This window comes from Sinocyclocheilus grahami, unplaced genomic scaffold, assembly GCF_001515645.1.
Source record: "Sinocyclocheilus grahami isolate Dianchi unplaced genomic scaffold, SAMN03320097.WGS_v1.1 scaffold47.1, whole genome shotgun sequence".
Classification (NCBI taxonomy): domain Eukaryota; kingdom Metazoa; phylum Chordata; class Actinopteri; order Cypriniformes; family Cyprinidae; genus Sinocyclocheilus; species Sinocyclocheilus grahami.
Window position 1 is genome coordinate 2,347,757 of NW_015505226.1, and position 26,970 is coordinate 2,374,726.

The 26,970-nt window shown below is 35.4% G+C and overlaps 1 protein-coding gene across 1 annotated transcript in view; it reads right to left on the reverse strand.

Annotated features, from left to right (window-relative positions):
* The window catches only part of LOC107582803 (P protein-like), a 51,302-nt gene extending 26,028 nt beyond the window's left edge, over window positions 1-25,274 (reverse strand). Inside the window, exons 1-13 of the mRNA XM_016268825.1 lie at window positions 25,165-25,274; window positions 22,920-23,015; window positions 19,577-19,750; window positions 19,232-19,289; window positions 19,019-19,091; window positions 18,316-18,476; window positions 17,519-17,601; window positions 17,112-17,265; window positions 10,201-10,272; window positions 8,135-8,200; window positions 6,830-6,886; window positions 4,837-4,961; window positions 2,553-2,691 (exon numbers count right to left, since the gene is read on the reverse strand). Of these exons, the coding sequence (XP_016124311.1) occupies window positions 2,553-2,691; window positions 4,837-4,961; window positions 6,830-6,886; window positions 8,135-8,200; window positions 10,201-10,272; window positions 17,112-17,265; window positions 17,519-17,601; window positions 18,316-18,476; window positions 19,019-19,091; window positions 19,232-19,289; window positions 19,577-19,750; window positions 22,920-23,002 (1,245 nt within the window). The 5' untranslated portion in view covers window positions 23,003-23,015; window positions 25,165-25,274. The remainder of the gene's footprint in view (window positions 1-2,552; window positions 2,692-4,836; window positions 4,962-6,829; window positions 6,887-8,134; window positions 8,201-10,200; window positions 10,273-17,111; window positions 17,266-17,518; window positions 17,602-18,315; window positions 18,477-19,018; window positions 19,092-19,231; window positions 19,290-19,576; window positions 19,751-22,919; window positions 23,016-25,164) is intronic.
* Window positions 25,275-26,970: the final 1,696 nt, after the last annotated feature.

The window sequence follows — 26,970 nt, forward strand, 5'->3', positions numbered from 1 at the left end:
CTCATACCATTTGTTCTTTAATATTTTGAATTGTTTTTAGCTTTATTTTTTAAATGTTAAGTTTTGAAATTTTCTTGTATGCATTTGTCATTTTTATTTAATTTCTTTATTTTTTATATATATATATATATATATATTCACAGAGCAGTATAGTGTTCTGTGTCAGAATGGGAAAAGTTGCCGATTTATCAGAGTTTGATAAAGGACAAATTGTGATGGCATGGTACCTCAGAACTTTGATCTCGGAAACAGCATGCCTTGTGGGTTGCTCAAGTGCCATTGTAGTGAGTACGTATCAAAAGTGGTACATGGATGGACTACAATTTGTAAGAAATCTATCCATCACTGCCTACTATATAGTATGGAAGTATGCATTTTCAGATGCAGCACAAGTCTGTATGATATTCTATTTCCTCAGTCTAGTCCTAATTTTAATGCAAATCTAAGGGATTTTCTTTTTCTGTTTTATTGTAAATCACCAGGTAATAGCACATCTCAACAAGCTGCATGATTTAGACCAGAAGTATAGTTTATGCAAATGCTCTGCTACTGAATGCACAGTCCCGCTGAACATAAATGTGTGTTCTTGCACTATGGAGACAATAATAAATCTCATGGGATGATAGAGCTAGCTTCAAATGTCTTTGCTACTGAATCTGATTTGTTATTATTCAGGTAAACATACCTATGAGATCTCACTTGCTCAGCATCATTCGCTTCAAACTGTCCCTCCTCTGATCTAAAAGAGAAAACTAGCTGCAGAAGCAGACATGCTAATGCCAGCTTGTGGCAATGCCGAGAACGCAACGCATACTTGAGTTGTGTTATGAAATGCACTCAAAGGGTTAGCCGTTCAAACTGCATTCAAATCCATAATCCTAAATAAGAGCAATAAAACAACACACCTGACTACAAAAAGACAAACTGGCAAATACTCAAATACAGTAAAAAAAAACAGACAGTATAAATTGACATATTCTGTGATTTCAACCACACCACCAACGAGGCCATGCATTGATCTCTGTCTGAATGTGAACATGAACATTTCAATCACAACCACAAACCTGGTTCACCCTGTTCCGTATCCTCCATTAAAGTGAATAATAAATCACAAAATGTCCCCTCACCGTTTCAATCAAACCAATGTTACACAAGTCTCAATGAAGACAGAACCACACAAGACTCTCTGATTTGAGGTCACATCATAAACCTGGAGATTATTCAGCCTGCCCGTGACCTTGTCCAATTGGCAGGATGGAACTTTAAATTGTGTTTTCCTGCAAGTGAGGGTTTGACGGAAAGAGTTCATATACTCATATACTACAATGAAAAAATAAAGTTCTTGTGATACTGTTCCGTGATTAAGTTAGGAAAGTACATGCCGATGTTGCAGACCTAATGTTTTGTGATCACTTGCATTCATCAGGTATTGCTTCGTTGTACCTTCAACAGCATCAAGTAACATACAATAAGACATGTTTCACAACGCATGCTCAAGTTGGGGTGTTGCAGTATACTGGTATTGACGATGACCATTTAAAAATGAAATATTGATATCATGTTAATAGCACACATAAGATAATGTTGAGTAGGTGGCGGTATTGCACCTTAACACTAGTTGCCACCTGTCATAAAATGGGGAAAAAAGACAAGAACACAGTGTGTAGCTACTACTGCCACACAAAATCATGTCAGAGAAGACTGACAAAAATGAGACAATCTACCCGCACCCGAAAAAAGTTAGCTTGCCAGTGTGGGTGTTTTTTGGATTCCGGAAAAAAGACACCCCAGTCTGCAAGAAATGCAGATTTTTGGTCACTTTTGTACAGTAAACTCTTGTATTTTGAGCATGATTCATTTGCCAAAAAAAAGAAAAAAGAAAATAAACAAAGGTAAAGATGAATTTGACTAATATAGCATTATATTTTTTCTATAGATGTTTTTTATATATATTTATAATTTACTCTAAATAGAATTGGATATTTACACTCAAATGGTAATTAATGTGCTAATATGATATGTAAAAATGTCTAAATGCCTAAGACTGTTTTTGCATACAGTGTGAAAACAGGTGAGATAAGTCTTGCAACCAAACATCATGCATGCTCTTAGATAAAAATGGTTGGTCTCGGAGTTTGTACATAATGACTGTTACAGCTTTAGCTTTTACTGAAGTTAAAAAATGTCAACTCTGCTGAAAGAAAGAGAGAGAGATAGAGAGACAGAGAGAGAGAATTTGGAAGAGTGTGACTAAAGCTGGCAAGAAGTATTCCTACATAATTAATAGTCTGAGGTGTAAGACAGGATGCCACGGTGTTTTAGCCTTGAGTAGATAGTGGCAGCGTGTTTTGGCACAAGGCTATCATTCTTTGCCAGAAAAATGCTTGGTCACATGCTTGTGTCTGTGCGTTTTTGTTTATTTGTGCAGTCATGTATAATTTGTCCAACAAGTTCCCAGAGACTCTCTTAACAGGCACAAGACAGCAGTACAATATCCGTTCACCCATAAATGACCCAGCAACAAGCAAGAACGGTGGAAAATAATTACATACTTTTTTACGCAGATCCTGGTTGGATACGATGATAACATTGGGAGGATCTCCAACAGCAGTGGCAGCTCCTCCGATGTTGGTGAAGATTACCTCAGCAATCAGGACATGCCTGGGGTCCAAATTAAGCACTTCACATAACCTTGAGTACAAAAGATATCACAAAACCTGATTAGGACTGATGTTCCTGGAACATCAATGCAATGCAACTATGTTACATAGAGTAGTCTCCAAGTGGTCTTCAAGACAGATAAATGCTTGCTAGTCATTTTTAAGAAAAGGTGTGTTATTGCTTTTCTAATCCATCATACTTTCACGATTTTTGCCTGGTGGAACATAAAACACATGCCTGGGGTCCAAATTAAGCACTTCACATAACCTTGAGTACAAAAGACATCACAAAACCTGATTAGGACTGATGTTCCTGGAACATCAATGCAATGCAACTATGTTACATAGAGTAGTCTCCAAGTGGTCTTCAAGACAGATAAATGCTTGCTAGTCATTTTTAAGAAAAGGTGTGTTATTGCTTTTCTAATCCATCATACTTTCACGATTTTTGCCTGGTGGAACATAAAATATGCAAAAAACACACAGAACACCTTAGCAGTCACATAGCAACAACATGACAACCACCACAGTATCTTAGCATTGCAGCTGCAAGTTTTACACAGACTCATGTATTTTACTTCTGTCATATTTGTAACTGTACCATAAAATAAGATTTCATAAGAGTCAGTTTTTATTTTTTTTATTTATTAAAATATTTTTTAAAAAACTTGCTACGTGTACTGCGTTACGCTAACTGAGACTTGTTATAGCACTTGTATATTATTGCTCTTTTGTTGATTTTGATTGCTTCCATTGTCCTCATTTGTAAGTCGCTTTGGATAAAAGCATCTGCTAAATGACTAAATGTAAATGTAAAATATAGCAGGAGGAGGATGTGATTAGGACCAGCAAAAGTTTACGCTGGGGTGCACAAATTTCCATGTTTGTGCTCAAGTTTAGTTATTAGCACTAAATTTCAAGCAAATCTAAAGATAAGCAAATCAGTTTTCCTGCAAAATTAGCATTAAAAAAAACACTTGCACAAGCAAATTGCCTGTTAACAAAAAGCTGAATTCTCTAATTTCTCACATTCGTTCTTTAACATGTGTGTGTGTGTGTGTGTGCGTGTGTGTGTGTGTGCGTGTGTACTGCGTCTCTAAACTCTGAAGCCCCAAAGGTGTTTGAAGATGCAATTGGGGACGCATAGTAAAAACAATTAAAAATTAAGTCATTTCTCACCAGCAATGTCATGAAAACGCTGAGGCTAACATTTTAATGGTTATGTGTGAAATATAGATTTATTCTATCCTGCCACACTAGGGATTTTTAAGGTCTATGTAAGATGATAAGAATTTGATGGATGAATATTGCAGTAGAATGAAAAAACAAAAATACGAAAAAAAGTATCCTTACTCAAAGTTGGTTTGTTGGTCTTTGGGTTTCAACAGGGATGGGACATGAAACATTACATTATGCCAAATTGCTTCATAGCACATGTCCTCTGAAGGAACAGGGTGTCCTAAACAATGCTAAATAAATTATGCTGTATATCAGGATATAAAACATATAAAAGACAGAGAACACAAATAAAACGTGCACAGGCACTGATGAATCACATTGAGAGACAACGTGTAACAGAGAAAAGAATGAAGAAAATAAGCTCAAATGAAGCTGAAAAGAGCAATGAGGTGGTAAGTTTATAGCATGGAGACATGACTTATTTCATCCTCATGTAACTCTAAGCAGACTGACAAAGAAATTCCTGTCCAGAGAAAAGCCAAGGCCTTCTGGGATTTTTTTTAGCAGTAGTTCAGCTGAACAAACTTCTTCTCTTGAAAGTCCTATTAAAGGAATGCTCCAGATTCAATGCAAGTTAATCTCTATTGACAGCGTGTGTGGCATGCTGTCAGTTACCAAAGGAAACTATCTGGATTTATCCCTCAGTTTGTAAAAATAAAAGTCATGTATACAGCAAAGCACTTAAAATAAAACTCTACAGGCAAAGCCATTCTGGAGGTTTTACGAGGATTCTGGCACACAAGTCTAACTTCAACATGTAGATTGTATAAGTATTATGGCTACACTCTCAGGACAGTCTGTTTTAATGTTTATTCCAGTGCGATTGCTTGCCACATATATTTCCATTGGAAGTGAATCATTATACAAGTTTAAAAAATAGGTCAAAAGAGACAGAAAGAAAGCAAAGATACACTGTTTTAGGAAGAGATACCATTACCTGATTGTAACGGGGGTGAAAAGCATCATAGTGGTTACGTTATCGAGAAAGGCTGACAGAACGGCTGCAATTAGGCACAGAATGATAATCATGGGCCACACTCTTCCTCGCGATAACTGATACGCCTGTGTGGAAACATACAGAATACTGTTGGGAATACTTCATTATTGGTTTACAAAGTTAGAATTTTTTCTCACAACTTCACATTATGAAAACTAACTGGGTCAAAAATAAATTAAGCACAAAAATCTCTAGCCTTTGTTTATGAACATTAACAAAATCATGTTTTTCAACATTCCTCGCGATAACTGATACGCCTGTGTGGAAACATACAGAATACTGTTGGGAATACTTCATTATTGGTTTACAAAGTTAGAATTTTTTCTCACAACTTCACGTTATGAAAACTAACTGGGTCAAAAATAAATTAAGCACAAAAATCTCTAGCCTTTGTTTATGAACATTAACAAAATCATGTTTTTCAACAAAAAAAAACAGTGGAAAGGAGAGATAGATTTAACAGTGCCTCAAAGATAGAGAATCAAGAGCAGTCCTCTGAGGGGGTCTCAGAACACAATGTTCAAAAGTAAATTTTAATGAGGAATTCAGTCTAAAAACTGACACAGATCCATAGTGTGTTTGTTCATTCAGGCTGTAGCGCTAAAAGAATGTTTAAGCCAGAAAAGAAAAGATTCAAAAAACAAAAGACCTGCACTTTAAGAGCCTGTCGCTATGGAGACATTATCAGGCTGTCTGGAATCATTCTAATCAAGTGGTAAAGCAGGGTGTTGTATTCCACCGATTATATCACCACTTCCTGACTCAATAATATGGTGACTGACAAATAAAAAGAGTAAGGGCCCGTTCACACCAAGGATGATAACAATAATGCAAATGATAAAGATATAGTTTTCAAAATCATTCCAAATTTAAAAGAATATCAAAGTCTATATCACAACTATAAACGGCACAAAGGAACGATAGCGTTGGAATTACTTGCAGAATGTTTTTTTCCAGCTGATGAAAGTGCTGTGCACGCTTATAATAAATTATTGTGTGTTGGTGTGGACACTAATATAGTTATCGTTATAGTTATTGTTCTTGGTGTGAACGGGCCTTAACTCACCCGCTCACAACTACACACGGATTGAAGAAGCCTGATTTTTATTTCAAGACAAAATGCATCTTCATTCTGTCTTGAAATGGTGTTCAATCAAGAGGGTTGTTTCTATGGCAATATTTTAATTTGTGGAACATGTCCTCGTCCAGAACCCTCTTAAGATTCATAAATGGGATGAGAGGACATAAGCGTGTGCCCTCATAATGTCCAGAGCACATCCATAATGTTTCAACAGGTCTTTTACAACAGTCCGCAGAATCCCTGAAAATAAGGAAAGGGATATCCATCCAATGATTTATTTTTAGACTTTTCATTCAAACCCATTTTATTCACAATTTATAAACGGTTGCATCATTTTATAAAAGATTTGTTCCATCTGATTCCTTTTCGCAACTCTATTGGAGCTTGATTGGCGCTTAATATTCACCCAGAAATTTCATATATAAAGCATTTGTGGGATTCTCATCACTTTGCTTGAGAGTGAATGATAGGGATTTTCAGGACAGCTATCGTAAAGCTCTGCTTCTTTGCCCCAAAGCTTACTGGGTAAAGTAGCATGATGGGATTACATTGACTAAATCAAAAATAGGGACATCTATAAAGCGAAATGAATGCATATCAGACTGAATCAATAACAGACAGCATGCTACCTACTGATTGCTGAGTAAATATTAGTAGGTATTTGTATCTGTAGATATATAATGTATTTAAATGTGTATAATATTATATCTAAGGTGGATGGGATAGATTAAGTAGCCTAATTTTAGAGAGAATATGAGGAAATAACTCTGTCAGTCAAGACATTGTATCTTGCTTAAAGAGATAAACAAATCACAAATAAGCATTTTCAACATAATGATTGAGGAAACTCACCTTCACTGCACAGTAATCAAAGAAACCAGTCTCAGAGAATATTGCCACCAGTATCATCTGAAGGTAAAAAGAGGAAGGGTTATGAGACTTGAACATTTCATGGTTTCTATTTTTAGTGCTTACTGCCACATGTGTTGCTATAAAATCACATTATGTCTCAAATACCACACGGTCTCTCACTCAATTTCATGCCACATATATCGTTCTCTTCTCTTTTTTTTTTTTGGCCTCAGATACAGAAACAGACATCTTTGAAATATAGACAATCAATAAAGTGAAACATTAACATTTTTGAGTTTATTAAAGCTAACTTTTTTTAATGCAAAATGGCTCTCGGTCTCTTTTATAGTCAGTCTTTAAAATTGATGGATGCTGTGATTCATTTTCTATCATCAGTCTCTGATTTTCTTTTATGCTTTTCCTCAAATACTCCTACATGTAGTCTTCTGGATGGGGGCTGATTGAATGTATTTGTTTCCATGGAGACAGACACTGAACAAACAGAGATCTTGAAAAGGGTGGTACTTTGGCAATAATATTAGAGAGGCTGTGTGTTTTAATTTGTACTCATATTTTTTGGTCACACTTTGTTGCAGTACCATGTAAAATATGGACTAATGTCATATGCAGACTAACAAACCTTTCGATTGATTGTGCTGCTGCAAAGTAAGTGCAACTCAAAGTAACACCATAAATGATCTCAGCCCCCTGAAGAATTCTTTCTAAAAGAAGCACTAGGTTAACAGCACATTAAAGAAAGGTGTCACACTAAGTGCCTGGCAGGCTGACCAGCCTAAGAGGCTAAATATTTGGGGTTAATGGTTGGATTAGAGGCTTGTCAGACTGTCAAGCACATAGCAGGGAAACTTTCTCCAAACAGGCAGGTTAAATCATCTCATTACACCAGAGACAAGGTTCTAATGCTGTCTGAAACCATTAAATAACTAGATTTTTTCTGAAGAAAACATAGTGGTTGTTGCTAGAGCATTGCTAGGGTGTTCCGAGTGATTTAAGCTCATTGTTATGTGGTTATGGGGCATTTGTTAAGGCAAGTTTACATTAAAGATTCACTATGAGACAAGCTGAAACATTGCTAGATTTGGCTTGGCGCTTGGGTAATTCTATCAAAGCTACATTTTGTTATTATACGTTATTATCCACCAGGAAAAAATTATAAATCCAATCTCATCTAAAATGTAACCGCACACATCTTTTCAACAAGTCACACGATCTGAGATATCATATGTTCATAGTACAAACGGTGCACTGCTGGAGAGCTCCTAGACCTGTTAGAATTATACTTACCATTCCAAACAAAAAGGCAAGTGTTTCATAGTCAATCCATTCCACAACAGTCATTAGACTTGGCCTCTACAGTAAAGACAATGGGATGAAATAGTCATTGTCTCCTTCCTCAGATACAGAAGAGCATTTTCACATCCCAGTCTTAACTGGGTTTTCTGAATTGTTGAAATAATTGCATCAATTACAATATACAACCCCTGGCAAAAATAATTGTTTTATTTGATACCAAATAAACGAATGATAGATGTGACACAAAACCATTTTTGCTTAATAATTCAACACTCTGGTTATGTGAAACATACCTCAAACAAATTAGATTAAAATGTTTTAATCAATGGAAAATTATTTTCCATATCAAGTAGAGGAAAAAAATATGGAATCATTCAATGTTGAGGAAAAAATTATGGAATCAGCTTGTAATTTGCATTTCTGAAACAAATCCCGGCACATATCTAAAATGCTCATTATTCAGCAGTTAAAAGAGAGTGCTTACAGACCTTAACAAGCTGTTGGACTTGGCTAATAGAAAGGAAACATGGCCCCAACAAGAGAGCAGTCAGTTGAAACGATGGAAAGGATTATAAAACTCTTTCAAGACGGAAATCCAACATGGAGTGTGGCAAAAGAAGTTGGATATTCTCAGTCAGCTGTTTCTAAAATTTGGTGCAAGACAAGTATAAACAAAATGGAAAGGTTATAAAAGGAAAACATACAGGCAGACCAGGGAAGACATCAAAGCGTCAGGATAGAAAACTCAAAGCAATTTGCCTTGAAAATAGAAAATGCACAATGAAACAAATGAAAAACAAATGGCTGGAATCAGGAGTCAATGTGTGTGACAGAACTGTAAGAAACCGTCTGAATAAAATGGGATTTACATATAGAAAAGCCAAACGAAAACCAGCATTAACACCTAAACAGAAGACAACAAGGTTACAGTGGTCTAAAGAGAAGCAGTCATGGAGTGTGCATGATTGGATGAAAGTGATATTCAGTGATGAATCATGAATCTGCCTTGGACAAGGAGATGATGCTGGAACTTTTGTCTGGTGCCGTTCTAATGAAATGTATAAAGATGACTGCCTGAAGAAAACAATGACATTTCCCAACTCATTTATGATATGGGGTTGCATGTCAGGTAAAGGACCAGGGGAAATGGCAACCCTACCTGAACAGTCACTGCACAGGTGTACACTGAAATTTTGGACAATTTTCTCATTCCACCGATAGAAAAGAAGTTTGGTGATAATGATGTCATTTTTTAGGATGATAATGCATCTTGTCACAGAGCAAAGAGTGTTAAAGCTTTTCTTCAGGAAAGGCATATCAACTCAATGGCATGGCCACATTGGCCAGCACACAGTCCAGATCTCAATCCAATTGAAAATGTATGGTGGAAATTGAAAAAACTGGTCCATGACAAGGCTCCATCTTGCAAAGCTGATCTGTCAAGCGCTATTCAAGAAAGTTGGAACCATCTTAGCATATTGTTTTTATTGTTTTAACAATATTGAAGAATATTGTTTATCATTAGTGAAGTCCATGCCTCAAAGATTTCAATTCATCATAAAAGCCAGAGGACGATCAACAAAGTAATAATTGTGGGTTTTTTTTGGTTGATTCCATATTTTTTTCCCCTCATTGATATGGAAAACAATTTTCCATTCATTAACTGAGTTTAATCTCATTTGTTTGAGGTAATTTTCACTTAACAAGAATGTTGAAATATTAAACAAAAATAGTTTCGTGTAATATCTGTGATTCATTTATTTGTTATGAAGTTAAAAAAATGTGTGAACATCTAAGTGTGGGGATTCCATAATTTTTGCCAGGGTTTGTATAACATACTGAAGCTAATGCTCTGTAATTTGAATCTGAATTTGCCACTATATATTATTTATGATATATAAATAATGATGCTGAGATATTATAGGCTACTTTTAGTTAATAAAAATAAAATCATCACTGCAGTTCTCAAAATTAAGTCCCAGAGTCCAACTCTTGACACAATGTAAGCAATCTTCATCAGAATGGAATAAATAACATTCTCTAAAACAAAAACTTACATCTCCAATGAAAGCCAGTGCTGCCAGAGCAGCCAGGGATCCTAACATTGCAGCCAGAGTGCGGTGAACAATCTGCAACAACAAAGAAACAAAGAAACATAAGATAGAGGTAATATATCATAGTTGGAGTACAATATGTTTTGGCAATTTTATTACAAATCTGGTCATATAATAATGTACCACAAACTAGATTTGTGCTTCCCTATGCACAATGCAGGGCATTGCTATGTGGTTGCTAAGGTGTTCTGAGTGTTTTAGCATGTTGCTATGCGGATGCTAGGATGTTGTAAGTGGATGCTTAATGCCCCCAAGTCTCAATTATGTTATGGTACTTCTTACATTGAAAGCCAATGTGGTTTTCTCACCATTTTATCATCCAGCAGGCAAAAATCATAAGTCTGATTGCTTAGAAATGTAATAGCACAACTCATTTCAACAAGCTGCATGTTACGAGGTATCATTCTCACCCGTAGCACAAAATTGTTGGGATTAGGGCTTTGTTTAAATCCCAAACCCTTCGCATCAGCAACAGTAACAGTGATGATTGTCTTAGCAAACACTATTAAATATGTAAAACATAAGGCTGTAAAACAGCCTTTGGACAAGTGCATAAATTTGCTCATTAAAAATGCCTATTAACCCTCTTCCCCACTCTTCATTTATGTTCGATCCACCTCATTTCTTACATTTAATTCATTCTGACCCTTTTATGCACTCTTATAATCAAATGATAAATCCAGATTCACGAGGATATGTGTCAGTCGACAACGTCTTCTGGTTTTCTGCTCTTCAATCACCCTCTGAACTAAAAGCGCCGCCTTAAAGTGTACTGTCAGATATCAACATCTTTAGCATCTGTTTTCCTGGTGAGACCACTTGACTGGAACACCTGAATCAAAACTTTGTCCAATGCACCTCTTTCGGTGTCATGTGTCAAGATGCCATATAAGTCATAGCAAGACCGTGTAATCAGCTAGAAGAGCAAAAGAAGGGGGATGAGTACACAACACGCAGGATAACAGTTAATGACTCCAGTCTCGAAGGAGCAAGTAATCTATGTCAGTCCGACAACTTCCCTGAGGGGGAGGAACACGTGGTGCAATGTTGTGATTGTAAGTCTAAAACAGGACATTAAGATACATTGTTGAACACTGCTTTCTGAGCAGAATTAATCAGCAACATGGATATGCATTGTGTTGCTTTGCATAAGAAAGTATCCTCTGGGACTAACGTTTCTCTGTTTTGCGATTTAAACCAATTACTCTCAATTATATAGTGAGAAAAAGTTTATGGCTAAATGAAATGTCAAAATGTGCTTGTGTGAGATGTAATGTTAGTTTTATAATCAAAGCCCCCCAGATACTGAGAAAACGCAATTCTAGTCTAATTTAAGAATAATCTATCAGCCATTATTAAAGTGTTTACAAGATATCTGTAATTAGATTGTAAAATTACATTATTCATGAATCTTTTAAGGCATATTTATATTTATAAGCATATCATACTATTATATATCTCCGATTTCAGGTTTTGCCCTCTCTCGAGGCAAATGAGTTTTAGCTATCAGAGCTGCTGATGAAACTCACCATCTGAGCTCTTTTAATCAAAGATCTAGATCAGCTCAGAAGATTATCACCAAGCTGCTGTGCAATGCAGACAGGAAGATCAGGCACAGGTCAATACAACAAAGGCTTCCTTATTTACAGTGGAGTCCAAAAGTTTGAGACCACAGACTGTGGAATCTGTAATGCTAATCAAATGTATTTTAAATAAAATAAACAAAGTTTTATAATTTTGAAAGATCTTAAACCTACAAATGTTATGTAAGAAATATTTAAGATTCCGCACTAATTCTTGGTCACTAATCAAACCAGCCAAAAAAAAGGGGGTATTGATGACAGATATTCTTGCTTACACTAGATAAGACTCTTTAGAAGATATCAAATTATACTCGATAACATGATCGTTAGGTTGTATTCAAACCTCAATTGCTATGCTGATAATTTATTATGCTATGCTGTACTATTTTCACAAGGTGTATAATTTCAAAAATCCAAACTGATCACACTTGTAACACCACTAGTCATTCTTTCAAAACCTGATCTCATGCTTTCATTACAATTACACATATTTTCATCGACACAATCATTGTTTCAAAACTTAAGATTATTGTAATATATATCAAGAACATGATTTAATCACTGAAATGCAACATTGTGATCTTCTTTCAATTTTGTACTTTTAACAATTAGTTCATTCAAGAGCAAACAATGCAAGATATATGTTTCAAATCACCTTTGTTGTTGAAATAATTACAGTAATACAAGCAATAATTGTCATGCTAGAAAATACACTTACATTACCTAACTTGCTTAACTCACATAAAATCCATAATGTTTGTAAAAGTATTTATGTGTTACTGTATCAAAAGGTGTGACATGGCCATGAGGTTTTCTGCTAGAACCGTTTACTGTCAGTGCACTAAATGTCCTCACTGTGCCATATGACTGAATCTATACTTTAGCTGAACTTTATATAGTAATGTGCAGTCTCTACCATGGTAATGCTTCTATATATAGTATCACATGACATAATGTAATGTAAAATGCTGTATTTGATGCCATCTGTCTCCCTTCTTCTGATATATCTTATCAATCTCTGATCAATTCCTCTCCCTTGTATCCTGCTGTATGTTCACAAATTGCAAAACACACAGTTTTACAAATGAGGACATCCTCAAAGGGAGTTTTTTGGTGATTTTGTCAGGTTTCAATAATCAGGTAATAATTCATTACATTTGGTTATCCCTAAAATTTTTTAGCCAATTGCAAACAGGACAACACAAGCCTTAAGGAAAGCTGAAGAAAGCCTGTTCTCTGCATTAGTTCTCTGAGAGTAGGCTATACTTCCACAGCCTAATGTTGTATTAGTACTAGTTACAACCCAGAACAGCCCTGAATGAACGGCCAGAATTACCCTGCTCATATTCAAACCATATATAGAAACTATATCTCTCTCTCTCTCTCTCTCTCTCTCTCTCTCTCTCTCTCTCTCTCTATATATATATATATATATATATAAAACAAAAACTGTGTCCATCTTCATTCAACAAAATGTGATTATTTTAAAGGGGGGGTGATTCTATACCCACTGTAGATGCACCAATTGATTCACTGAGTTAGATTAAATAATAGACAAATGTATTAAACTGAATGAGAAGTTTGATTGTAAGAGCAGTTACTGTGAATGAAACATTTATATACAGGTGCATCTCAAATTCTAATTGGTTGAGATAGTGAATTGGTGGGTTTTTGTTAAATGTGAGCCAAAATCATCACAATTAAAAGAACCAAAGACTTAAACTACTTCAGTCTGTGTGCACTGAATTTATTTGATACACGAGTTTCACAATTTGAGTTGAATTACTGAAATAAATTAACTTTTCCACGACATTCTAATTTATTGAGATGCACCTGTAGATGAAACACTTACTTTGCGTAGTGAAAAGAATACTTTGTGATTGTGTATTGCACCAAGACAATTGAAAATATGCTGAAATGTTTGAAAAAAGTGCACTTTTGATGATCTGTTGTGATATTAGTACTAAGAGTTTTGAAAATGTAACAGCTGCTTGTGAAAATAGTACTAAAGCGAATAAAAAAAAACTGTAATGTCCAGTACTGTAGTATATCATCTGACTCAGCAGTCTATTAAAAGCTGATTATGAAGGCACAATCTGGGCAGCTGCACCTTCCTTCTGGCACGCACACATACATTTGGCAAAATCATTTGCCATTTAGATCAATGCCTGAGAAGCAGCAATATTTTAATCATAACTGGACTGGGTAATAGTGGCTATATTTCCTAGTAAATCAAGATCAAAAAGTTACAGAAGCATAATTGAACAGAGACACATTTAGACTGAGACTGTATGAGCAAGTGTTGTTTAGGTGTTATGTTACGTCTACTGAAATGCCATGCCGTGTTATGTATGTGATATTCATCATTAAAAATGAACAGGCTGCACTCAGCTGGACAACAAAGCTACTGTGTTTTTCTAACACTTTTTGATGATATCTAAAAAGCCTGGGAACTAGTTCATATACATATCACAGTTGATTGAAGTTGTAATGTTTTCAAATGGTCAGAAAAATTAATAAAATTTAAAAAAAATAATAATATATATATATATTGGGGTTTGGGGAAATTTTTCATAAAAAGATGATCACAGAGGTAATGTTCCCCAAGTACCCTGTTTTAAAAACACAATAAATAAAATTACGATGACTCACCCAATCAACATAAAATTTGTTCATTAGTTCACTTTTAGAAACATATAATTTTCATTTTCTCAGCTCCTTGATGACGGTGTAGCCATAGTTATGAAGAATTAGTATTAAAGGTAAAAGTGGAAACATAGTCCCCCAAAGTCTCCATTAGCATTCTCACAAAGGTCTAATTAAACTCTTCGACACGCAGCATGCTGTCCCTCCTGAAGAAATAAATGTAATTAGGAAGGGAGGTCCCCTCTGCCTTCATGTCCCCCTGGAGCCACACTAAAGCGCCGCTTTCTCGCAAACTCTAAAAAGTGTGCACTATAGGGATAAGAGGAAGTTAAAAATGTGGAGGAGTGTTTTGCTGTAAGGCTCTGTAATAATCTACATCTTTTAAGAGTTGTTCAGACTAATAGATATGTACAGTGAGCAAAAAAAAATTTTTTAACTAATAAATATATAAAATCAGAAATTATTCATTTTTAAGGGGAACTGGTATCATGAGCAATAGAGACCACAAAAGTACATTTTTACATATAGTCCAAAGGAGACCACTAGTGACAATGGTCCTATTTTGTATTCTTTTATCATTTACATTTTTTATACCAAATTATATTTTCACGTTTGAGTGAACAGTTTAATTGAAAAATTAACTTGAATTTCAGAATGTCTTGGCCTGTCTCTCATTCATTTGATTGACAGCAGCACTCAAGCTACACAAACTCTGAATGATCCATGTTATCCAGCATGAATTGAAGTAGGACTTTTTTGTGCTTCAGTGGAAGCAAGGGACATCTGACATTTTGTACAGGAGTTCATATGATCAATGACACAACGTGGCCTAGAAATACTGCAGAGTCCTTCTTCTCGACTTTACTTCATAATATTTCATTTAGAATGTTTCAAAGGCTTTAAAACATTGTGTATTTTCAATTTAAAATTAAAAAATAAAAACTGGTTTCAGGCATTTGCACTAATACAATTCGGTCATGCTATAAAACTCAAGCACTCTAAATCCAATTTGAAGTCAGTTTCTGGTATTCCAAAAACCCGATATACTTTTGTGGAATCACAGTGGGCCTCATTTATCAATCTAACGTAGAAACGAGCACAGATCCGTGCGCACAAATCAACTTACGACAGAGTTCACGTGTGATTCATGAAACATTCGTATGCCGCCAATCTCGTCGTACGAATGATCGCACGTTGATAAATGTGGCGGAAGAAAACAATCGGCATTTGAATATCACACCTCTAAAAACACCCCGGTTTAGAAGCCACACCCCTAGAGTTTACAACACAGAGAAACGAAACCCGGCCAAAAAGAGGAAGTAATCTCATCAAAGAGAAATTGATCTTACTCCAAAAACACCCGCTAACCTTGTAATTGCAAACAATTAGGCTACATTAATTTATGTAATTTATATTAAAATATTGGTACATATAAATAGCCTATTTGTTCTCCTCACTCTATAACAAATATTTTAAATGTAATGGTATTCAGAACAGAACAAGAATGAAAAGTAAATAGTTATAAAATGATATATTAAACTATAAAATAAAACACAAATTAGGTTATAGTGGCATTCATTATAAACGGCATACATATGTCAAGCAAAACTGAAATGACATTGGGCTCGAGCCTGTCTCATACCACAATCAAATATCGATGGATTTAATCAAATAAAGATATAAAGAAATTTAATAAAATGTGAATGTCACAAAAACGAGCGTAGCCTATACTTGTTGCACAGTGTTTTTTTCCCATTTGTTAATCTGTTAATTATATTATAGCCTATTAGATATTTTGTGTGATCCTATTTATTTTATTCCTTTTATAGACTTAATTTCTGTTTTCTCCTTTCACAGGAGCGCTGCAGGTGCATGATGCGATGACTGAATCCTCATGGTCTTGTTTATGCTGCTATTAACACATATAAAGCTAAAGCCCTGCATAAAACAACAACAAAAAAAAAGATTCTAATCTTACTGGTTAACGATCGACTAATGAGCTTTGTTTGACGGCCAGGAAAATAAAAATGAACAAAACGCTGTCATTCTAGAATTCTCCACCATATTTACTATGCTGCGCACAAGTTCAGGTAACTCAAAAACTTGCGTATACGAACTGAGACCAGACGTGAGATTTGATCGTAGCCACCGCTCACGTCCATATTGATAAATTCCAAGTTTTGCATTGAAACGACCGTACGCTCAATTTTCTGTCGTACGTTCGTTTCGTAAATGAGGCCCAGTGAGTAAAAGCTCTTCCTATTAACATTGGTAGAGCCCAGTGACCTCTAGTGCTCGACAGCGGTTTATTTAAAAAAATAAACTGTACATTTATGAACAGCTACTGCCAAGGACATCTCAGTATAGTGCTGGATCTACAAGCACAATTTTAGAATGTTTATGAACCACATACCCAGCATGCCATCTACTCTTCCTGAGGAGTTACAAAAAAGACTACAGATGTGTGCACGCAAATCTCAGACGACTCCACACAGTCAATGTGGCAAAACAGCCGAGATGATCTTGTTTATGGGGATGAAATATGGAATGAGTCACGAAAGACCATTGAATGGATTATCGTGCGGTGTGAAAATAATGTCTTCACACCGACACCTCATATTTTACCTCAAAGATGATGAGCACATAGACTCCTGCCAGGATCAATCCAGCCATAAGCACCTGTGTTTCCACGGTTACATAGAGTGACTGGTGAGTCATGGACAGAGGAACCACCTGACCGTCTAACAGAAAGGCCTGCACACTGATCAGAATAGGAGCGCTGGAGGACAAGAGAAAGATACCGATTAGAGAGATGGAGACGCATGAATGGAGACGATGGAGATGCATATACGATGAAAGGAACTACTGCAAAAATAACTATCACATGATCAAATTTACTGAACTATTAACACAGTTAAAATCTGATGTCAGTAGTGTGATTAATCTGCTTTTTTTATATGGAGCAATAGATGCAATAAAGTGCACCATATAACATGAAATGTCTTTGTTTGATGAGGAATGTGTAATCGTACCTGCTAACCATTTCAAATGTCCTTGTTCTCAGAATTTGGTCACTTCGTTGGGAATGCAATGGTATAGTCCAGTTATAAAGCACCTGTTAGAAAAATATAATTTGTATTCTGAATGTATAGAATAATCTCTTTTAATCTTTCCATTTTCATTTTATATACATTTTACATACAGCATCCTGAAAAAGTATTTGGATACTTATAAGTGACTCCTTAAAATGTATAAATGCCTTTACAATCAAACTATAAGGCATTTAAAGACATTTCAATTTTTATTCTAGTCTACTCTATTCTATAGAAATAATACAATACAGTACCATTCAAAAGTGTATGGTCAGTAAGTTGTTTTATTTTTTTATTTTTTATAAGAAAATACATGTACTTTCTACTTATCAAAGAATCCTGAAAAAAAGTATATTACGGCTTCTTCAAAAATATTAAGAAGCACAACTGTTTTCAACAAGAAATTAGAGACATTTTTAACATGATAAGAATTGATAATCAGCATATTAAAATGATTTCTGAAGGATCATTTGATGCTGAAGACTGGATTAATGGCTGCTGAAAATTCAGCTTTGCCATCACAGGAATAAACTGCTATAATATTTCACAATATTACTGTTTTTACTGTAATTTTCATTCTAATTAATGCAGTCTTGGCAAGCATAAGAGACTTTTCAAAAACATTCAAAAATCTCTCTGACCCCAAACTATTTTTATTAAGGAATAAACACACTTTTCAAGCTAAATGTTTCACAAAATGAAATATAAAACAACATATATATTGAAACAACTCCAACCTGCTGAGTTCTTCTCCTGCGAGACCCCGCCTCCTCAGTCTGCTCCACCTGGATCAGAATATACTCCTGGGCCTCTTGAACTGCCTCTATCCCTCCCAAAAACGGCCCACCAACCTGCAGCTTCAGCAGGGAGTTGTCACGAAAATCAGAAAGATTCATGGCTACAGCGATCAGTTAGGTTAAGAAAAACTTCCATGAACTAGGGAAACAAATGAAAATACTAACACTAAATATCTATCAAGCTTTAACCTGAGTGTTTTGGAAAAATTTTGCAAACAGACGTCAGCTGGCCATGGTTTCATTTTGGACAGACAATCCCCTCCCACCAGCAGAAGGTACATTGAAGCACTTCAGTGCATTGTTCATTCTTCACATTCATCTCTCCAGCTCTGCAGGACTCACAGATTGCTGCAAGTATCAGCCAGATCTGTTGTTATGCACAAAGTCATAGGCAAGACTGTTACCATGACACAGGCCGCTGTAAATAGCAGATGGTGAGATTGTCACAGAAACGGAAATGAATTAGAGCAGCCCTTCAGTGCAATCTCCGAACCAACTATAAAATCCCCGCAGGGTCTGAGGAGTTAGCGCAGTGGCATGCATCATCACAATATTTGACTTGTGAATTAATGATTCTTATTTATCTAGTCAATGCAAATCCAAACAATGCAGATTCTCTAAAGTACACAAATGGGGAGGATACAGAAGCTTTCGGTGGATGAGACTGCTAGCATCCTCCAGGGGCTTTCCCTGTCTGGATACATGCTGAAAAACAGCTGATGATTCAAATAAATCTAGTTATTTCAGTGTGTCATACAAATAAAATAATTGAGCATTTGTAAGTAATACAATCATAAATTGATATTATTCTATATAACAAAAGCTGCTGAGTAGGTTTGACGACTGAAAAACTTACTGAACAGAGAACAACAATGATGAAGATGGTGATGATTTTTGTTGTCCTTAAGCAATACCTATAAAAGCACATTTATGTTCATGTTTAGTTGTCATCTACCTTGCAACAGAAACACATTTAATGTCCAAGAATTTTGAGTTACGGAGCTACAGTAAAGAGAATTCTACAAGCATATTTTGAGTTATGGAGCAACAGTAAATAGATTTCTACATGCTTTTCTACAATGGTTCTCCTGCACAACTGGATGGATGGATGGATGGATGGATGGACAGACGTGTCCTGTTAATATTGTTGTGAATTTTTAACTAACCCCAAATTTTGAATGGTAGTGTATGTATGCCGTACCTGATGGGGGATGATAGTTTGAAGTAATGTTCACATTTATCCATGGATGTGATGTGGGAGAGACTGGCCACCTCACTGCCCAGCCTGCACCTCCTCTCCAGTTCAGCAGAGCTGGCCTCCCATGATTCCTCTCCAGATCCCAGGCTGGACTCATGCAGTGTCATGTAGGTGATACTGCACAGAACAGTATAACAACAGTGTGTTAAACACTGTGGTGCTCGCAAAATGTTGCTTTGTTTGAGCAGTCAAAGATATTGACTTCTGACTCAACCAATGGCGTGAGTTTGGGGCAGGACTATCTATTTAGTGGTAAAATGTATTATTTAGACCCGGGAAACTTAATCATTATTTTTGCAGTCACATTTGTTGCCGCTAGTCTCATTGAAATGAAACACTTCACCTTTAAATTTAGTTGTGAAAATCCAATCCCTCTTGGATAACTTTTACTATGATTCAAAGTAACACATCACTTCTGCAGCTAGGAAGTGATTAATAGTAGGCTAGAATCTGTGATTGCAAAGTACAGTAAATATCCACACCGGTGCGGTGACTGACAGCCACACATTCACCTCAAAACATTAGATTTAAGGATGGGCGGATCGATCCTTAAGTAACTTAGGCCTATTGATACTTTCGATACTGATGTTGTATCGAAAGGATCAATCCTCACATAAAAATATTGATTCTAAAGTGCATTTTTTAACCATTAATTTTATTTATTTATCAAGAAATTCAGTGCACAAAATAAGCTTCTAAGTGGAAAAATAGACTATATTAGCGAATAATTGTGTTGCATAGAACCATTTCTCCAGCTCATCGGAACACACGCAAATGCTGAAAGACAGAATCAATCCATCACAGACAGCGTTCGCTGCTGACGCATGGCTCACAGTGCTTGTTCAAATAGGGCTGCGTTTCCCAAAAGCATCAGAAGCATTAGTAGATCTTAATAAACCATTGCCACATTATTACATTACATTGTTACTATATATAAAATTAATTCTGAAAAATGCATCACGGTTTCCACACAAACTTTTTTTTCTTTTTTTCTTCTTCTTCAAATAAGTGCAGCCTTGGTGACCATGAGACTAAAAAAAATATTACAAAATCTTGCTGACCCCAAACTTTTGTGTAATATGTAATATTTATTTTAAATTGGCCAGTTTGTGCAAGTACATTTATTTAAACTGGTTGTTAAAAGTTCAAATGGACTGTGTTATGTTCTGTAATTGCTGTTAATAAATCTGTCAGAAAGAAATATGCTAAAGTTTCACCTTTAGGGGTACAACAGCCTGGCAGCCTTTTACAAAAATGAACCATGGTTTTATTACAGTAACCACAGTTTACCACAGTATTTGTAGTAAAACTGAAGTTACCACAAATTTATCATGGTAATAATAATAATAATGCACTTAGTACTTATGTAACACCATGTTTATTTTTCATGAGGTACCCTCAAAGGTGCACCTTTGTAACTTATCTACCCTCAAAGCATTCATACTTGTATGGCACTAATATGCTCCCTTTTAGGGGTATACTTGCACCTTTGAGGTTACTGCCCCAGTAAAGGGTTAAAATACAATTATAGTATATTTTATTTCTTATAGTGTAAACAAAAAGGCCTATGGAATGTTAAAAACATAGCTTTAAAATCTAATATTAAGTGAGTATAATTACTGATTATATTACTTTAATAATTTAAAGATCAGTTTAGTTTATAGGTATCGGTATCAACGATACTGGGCTTGAAAATATCGGTATCGGATCGAAAATAAAATAAGAGGTATCGCCCATCCCTAATTAGATTCATCCACGCTGAAGTCGTGCCGGAGCACAACCCAAGGAAGATAATTCCGCAGACAGCTGCAATTGCAGGTTTTCAAACAGAGATGGCGACAAAGAGGCAAAACTTACGGACTGCAGCTTTAACTTCAACTACATCTAGAAGCTAAAATTCAGCATTTCATTATTAAAATGTAATGTCTTATATGACTCTATATGTTATACTCCATTTGCAATCATGACAAATGATGTAATTTAATTTAGCATTAAATTTAATTTTTGCTCACACACATGTATTTTTCTTACTTAATTTTTCTACACAATAGAGTTTGACATAGCTAAAAAAATGCAAACAAGAACTACAAGAAACACTGCAATAAGGGGTCCCCTTACACAGACAAACATTTAATACATTAAAATCCTGTGTTTGATTCCATTTGAACTTTCATTGAGCTTTCAATTTTCATAAGAAAACTTATTCTACTTTTTACGAGATTTTTCTTGACGTACCTGATAAAATAACGTTTCATGAAAATAGGAATATGCACCACTGAAGAGGACATTATATCACCCAAACAAAATTAAATACAGGTGTAATCCTTATGACTATGACTCTTGTTACATAAAAATCACTGGCTTTAGAGTTCTGATAGGGATACATGGGTGAATCAAGGACTCAGGATGCTGAGGAAATTCGGGAAATGCAATAAACAAAATGACTCATGCCTCAAAAATATTGAAGACTATTATAGATAGTTCCAACATAAAAATATTGATTTGTATACAAAAATACAAAAACATTTTATATAGAAATTTTGGGATTCTTATGCAAATTACATGGCTAATAACATATTCCTGACTGGTTGAGCAAACTGGAATGAGCTCCAGTCTGATATCATATTCAATGTGTTGGAATCAATACAGATTATTATAGAGTCTGACAACTGAGAGTTCAGATACCGTACTGCAGGTAGTGTTTGGTTTAATTAAGAAGTGCATAGAGGTCAAGACCACTTCAAGATATCAAAATGCCATACATTATGTGAGGAACTGTGTTTGTCTTCAACCTGGTAATATATAAAGTAATTGTTGGAAATGAAGGTCACAAAGCCACTTTTTCTCATTACTGAATGGTAATGAGGTCGGTAATTACAGACCCCAGGTAATATTCCTACAGCTGTTCTGCAGAAGCTTTCTTGATTAAAGCCAAGTCAACAGGCAGGGGCGCCGCTAGCAATTTTGGGCCCTATGAAAGAATATGAGGTTGGGCCCCCTACCGCATCAAACATACTCTATATTGCCCAAAGTATTGGGACCCCCCATTCTAATGAACAGGTTTGACTACTTTAGTCATTTTCACGAGTACAAATCTTAATGTTTAAGCATATAATGATATTCTAGGGAATTGTGCTTCTAATTTTATACCAATAGTTTGAACAGGACCCTTTTCTATTCTAACACAACAATGCCTCTGTGCAATTGTTCATTGAAGAACAGAAAAGAAAACAAGAACATCAAATATATAATATTGTGAAACCAAAGGGGATATATTTAGGCTCACCTGTCATTTTGGGGGAACTTGAGAAGGGGTGACCGTTCTGTGTGGTTGGCTTGGTTGGATTTGCCTTTGAGGAGGTTTACCATGCTGAAGCTGTGCCTGGGAACAAGGAGAAAACGTATTAAATCCGAGCATGATGTCTGTCATAAATAACATCTCAGCCACATTTAGAAATCAATTCTTGGCATCCATTTTTAATGACTCTTCTATAAAAACTGACAGCTGAAATAAAATGGAACTAAAAGTCTTTGAGCAGAACTGAAAGTCATTCTTCCTTTTTGGTCTCTGTTCAGTCATCTTTACACCATAATCAAACATCCTGGTCTAGTGAGTCAAACAAGGTCTAAGCTACATGATCATAAAATAAATGTAGATTTGCAAACATAAGCAAGCTACACATCCAAAAGATTAAGGACAATTATATAAGTCATCCTTCTGGTCCATTGTGTCCTCCTACAGCTGTCTTGATGATTTAACTGACACCTCGTAACTTGTCAGGGTGGATGGGCATCAGGTAGTTTGCAGATTCACAGAGGAAAGAATATGACAGGTTTATGGACAACAGCATGCTGCTTATCTGGGCCTTGAAAACTAGAATAATGTTCTGGCCTTGGGTTTACATGCTATAAAACACAGTGGCACGATGAAATAAACTATTGCTTTGTGACTTTGTCTTGTGTCAGTGACAGGCTTTTGTAATGCTTGATGAGAGCAGAAGCAGATCTCATCTCATGCATGACTAACAATTAATCACGTGATGGCTGATCTAAAACTGTACTGTCTAATCTGAAAAGTGTAACAACCACAAGCTTGAGATTAAGGACCCCCATCGTCATATTCTACAGTATTTCACACATATTTTTCCCCCCAGACACACACATTTGCAATGACGTTACTACAGCAATGTGACTCCACACGTGAGCACCAATCCTCTTTAGAGTCGATTAGCAGCTGTTTCACACAGAAAAGCTCTCACTAAGGGTTCTGGAGACTTTATCTGCCAAATGTGTTCAGCTGAATGTCAGCCATAATAGTAGAAGTGCAATGTTACAATGAATTTGTAAAATACATTTTGCATTAAGATTCCATTCCCAGCATGAGCTTTCTTTGAAACATCTCAAAGGTGAGGTATTGTACTTTGTTAAAATACTTTCTCTTACCACAGTTGCAGGGACAACTATAAGCAAGTCATTTGTAGACTGATCTCCCAGAAGAGTATAAACACTGTGGCACTATCAAGCTTGAAAGTCTGGTTGAGTGTGTTTGGGGCGGGAATACCCGTTGGTCCAAATCATCTTTGACATATGGTGCATTCAAGTCCTCCAGGAAAGTTTGTATTTACAATTTGAGAAGTCGTAATTAACTAAAACTAAACTAAAACAATTAAAAAAAATTACTTTAAATAAAATAAACATTAACTGAAATAATGTCAATAATTCATTTAAAAAATGTCATTTCAGCTAATATTTCTCATTTTAATTCAGTTTAACTTGATGTACTCAAATAACTAACTAATAGATAAATAAGTAAATAAAAAATATATATCAAAATGCATTTCATTTTTTTAACTATGACATAATGGCAAATAAAGAAAGCTGGTGTGTTTTAGCTTTTTATGTTTTTATTCAAATTATGAAGGTGCTACAAATTAAATTGTTAAATATATTTATATATTATATTAGTTATCATAATTGTACAATACTATCATATCTTTTTACATGCAAGCTAGATTTACTTTAAACGTAAAAATATTAATAATAATAACTTAATTAAAAAAAATTACCATCAATATAGATGCAAGCAACTCAAAGAAAGTTGTGAGTTTCCCACTTGTAATTACAACGTGTAATTATTAACTTGAATGCACCATTAAACTAATAACTAATTATTAATTACAATATAAAAAATATACAACTAAAATATACTTAAACAGATAGTTCACCCAAAAAAAGTACATTTCTGTTATCATTTGAAAAATGTCTTAATTGTTTGTTTGTTTTTGGTCCATATAATGAAAGTCAGTGGGACTTGATGTTGCTTTGGACTCCACTGACTTTCACTGTATGGACAAAAACATTCCTTAAAATACTTCTTTTGTGTTCAGTAATTCAAGTATGGAACAAAATGAGAATGAGTATATGATGATGGATGAATTCTGAATTATAATTTTGGAGTGAAATATCCCTTTAACAGTATTTATTCTTGATTAAGTATTTGATAGTCGAAACCTCAATAACTACTGTCCTACCTATCATCTTGATGGATGTCAGTGTAGATTATGCAGTGTCCCGAGGGAATGGCTGCAGCCTGCTGCAATTTCTGCGTCTCTCTTTTCCCAGAGAATCCCTCCAGCAGACGAAGCTCATCAAAGTTCCCAGCCACAGCATTTGTGGATTTTGTTTATATAAAAGGCAAATACACTTAATAAAAATAGAACTGGATATACATGGGTCTTAAATTATATTCACCATTACAAATTACATACAAAGTTAACTAAAGATATATGCAAATTATAATTGAATTCACTTCACTGTTGCAGTTTAGTAACCAAACAGGTCCCTTTTTTATTTGTTTAGACAATTTTTAAATTGTAATAAAATATAAAGAAATATTTTACCCATCCTGTATAATTTAACTCTTACCTTTCTTTTTCTTTTTTTAACAAAATAATTTCTTACCTGCCAATTCAGAGAATGAAACGGGCGAGATAATGATAACGATGATATTATAACATTAAAACAAAAATTATAAAAAGTCAAAAAAGAAACCCAGTTGGTCCAAACGGCTCTGGCTGGCTCACGAGTGCCGCACACAGGCTGCAGGTTTTCATGAGCTCAGGAGGAGGAGGAAGATGCTCACCCTTAAATGGAAATTGTAGACTTCTAGGAGATGGAGGGAGTGACCCACAGCAAACTCTGCACACAGACAGAAGAGAGTGAATAAACAGCCCTCCCTCTTTCCTCTTCTCTCAGACCCTAAGATACCTTGTGGAAGTGGACACTCATTGACACTGGTAGTGTTTAAGGCATGCCCAACTTTCCCCCAAATGCCTGAAGACACCCACCCCTTTTCATACCAAAACAATACACACAATGAAAAAAAATTGTTTCTTGCACACATACTCAAGTATTACTCACTAGCAACTTACTATGTATGACGTTATTGCTTAAAGCTTCTCTTACTTACAAGAGCTAAAGGAATCTCAATGCCCTACTTTGCATCCGTCTTACTGACCAAGACCTGCTTTTACAAGGAGCAGTCAAACAAAACAAAACAAAAAAAATTGAGCAATTGAAATAACTCTTTCATGTCTTGTCTAAAATTCCAGAAGAGATTGCTGAGAGTTGATTTGAAAATCTTCATCAATATCACAAGCTGTGCTCTGGAAGACTGTAATCAGTCAGAGATTTCAATATGAATGTAAATATTTGTCATCCGATGATTCCATATCCAATTTTTCCAGTGCTCTTAACATTAATATTATAGCTCCATAAATTCACTGTATTTCATCAATTGGCTCATTTGCACCTGCTGTTATTGTGCCTAACACAATTTAAGAGAAACATCGGAGACAAAGTTGATACTCAAAAGAACTGATCAGTCCCTTGAGATGCAAAATGAGCTTTTATAAGCATTATTTTTTTGTTTATTTAGCAGCATCACTAACTCGATACTTCCCCCTTTTTCTACAATCTGCGTCCACACAATTGTCACAAGCTGTAATTAAAATTTTCACATTCTTTCACAACCTGCAATTAAAACAAAAAACAAAAAAACGGGTGTCAGCACAAATGAGGAGTCATAGCGAGCAGATCATTGGCAGAGGTCATTGTCAGAGGAGGCAAATTAACCCTGAAATTCAACGCCAGAGGTCATATGGCATCATCCTATTTATGTTTTAAAGGAAGTGATAGAGCTTAAAAGACAAATTATCCAGAAGCTGATTCTGGGTGGGCAACTTTTAACACACAGTTCTGCAGCGCACCTAAAATTACACACGTTCTTTATTTTCATTGTGCATCACGTTTCAGAATAAAATGCATGTGAAAGTGTT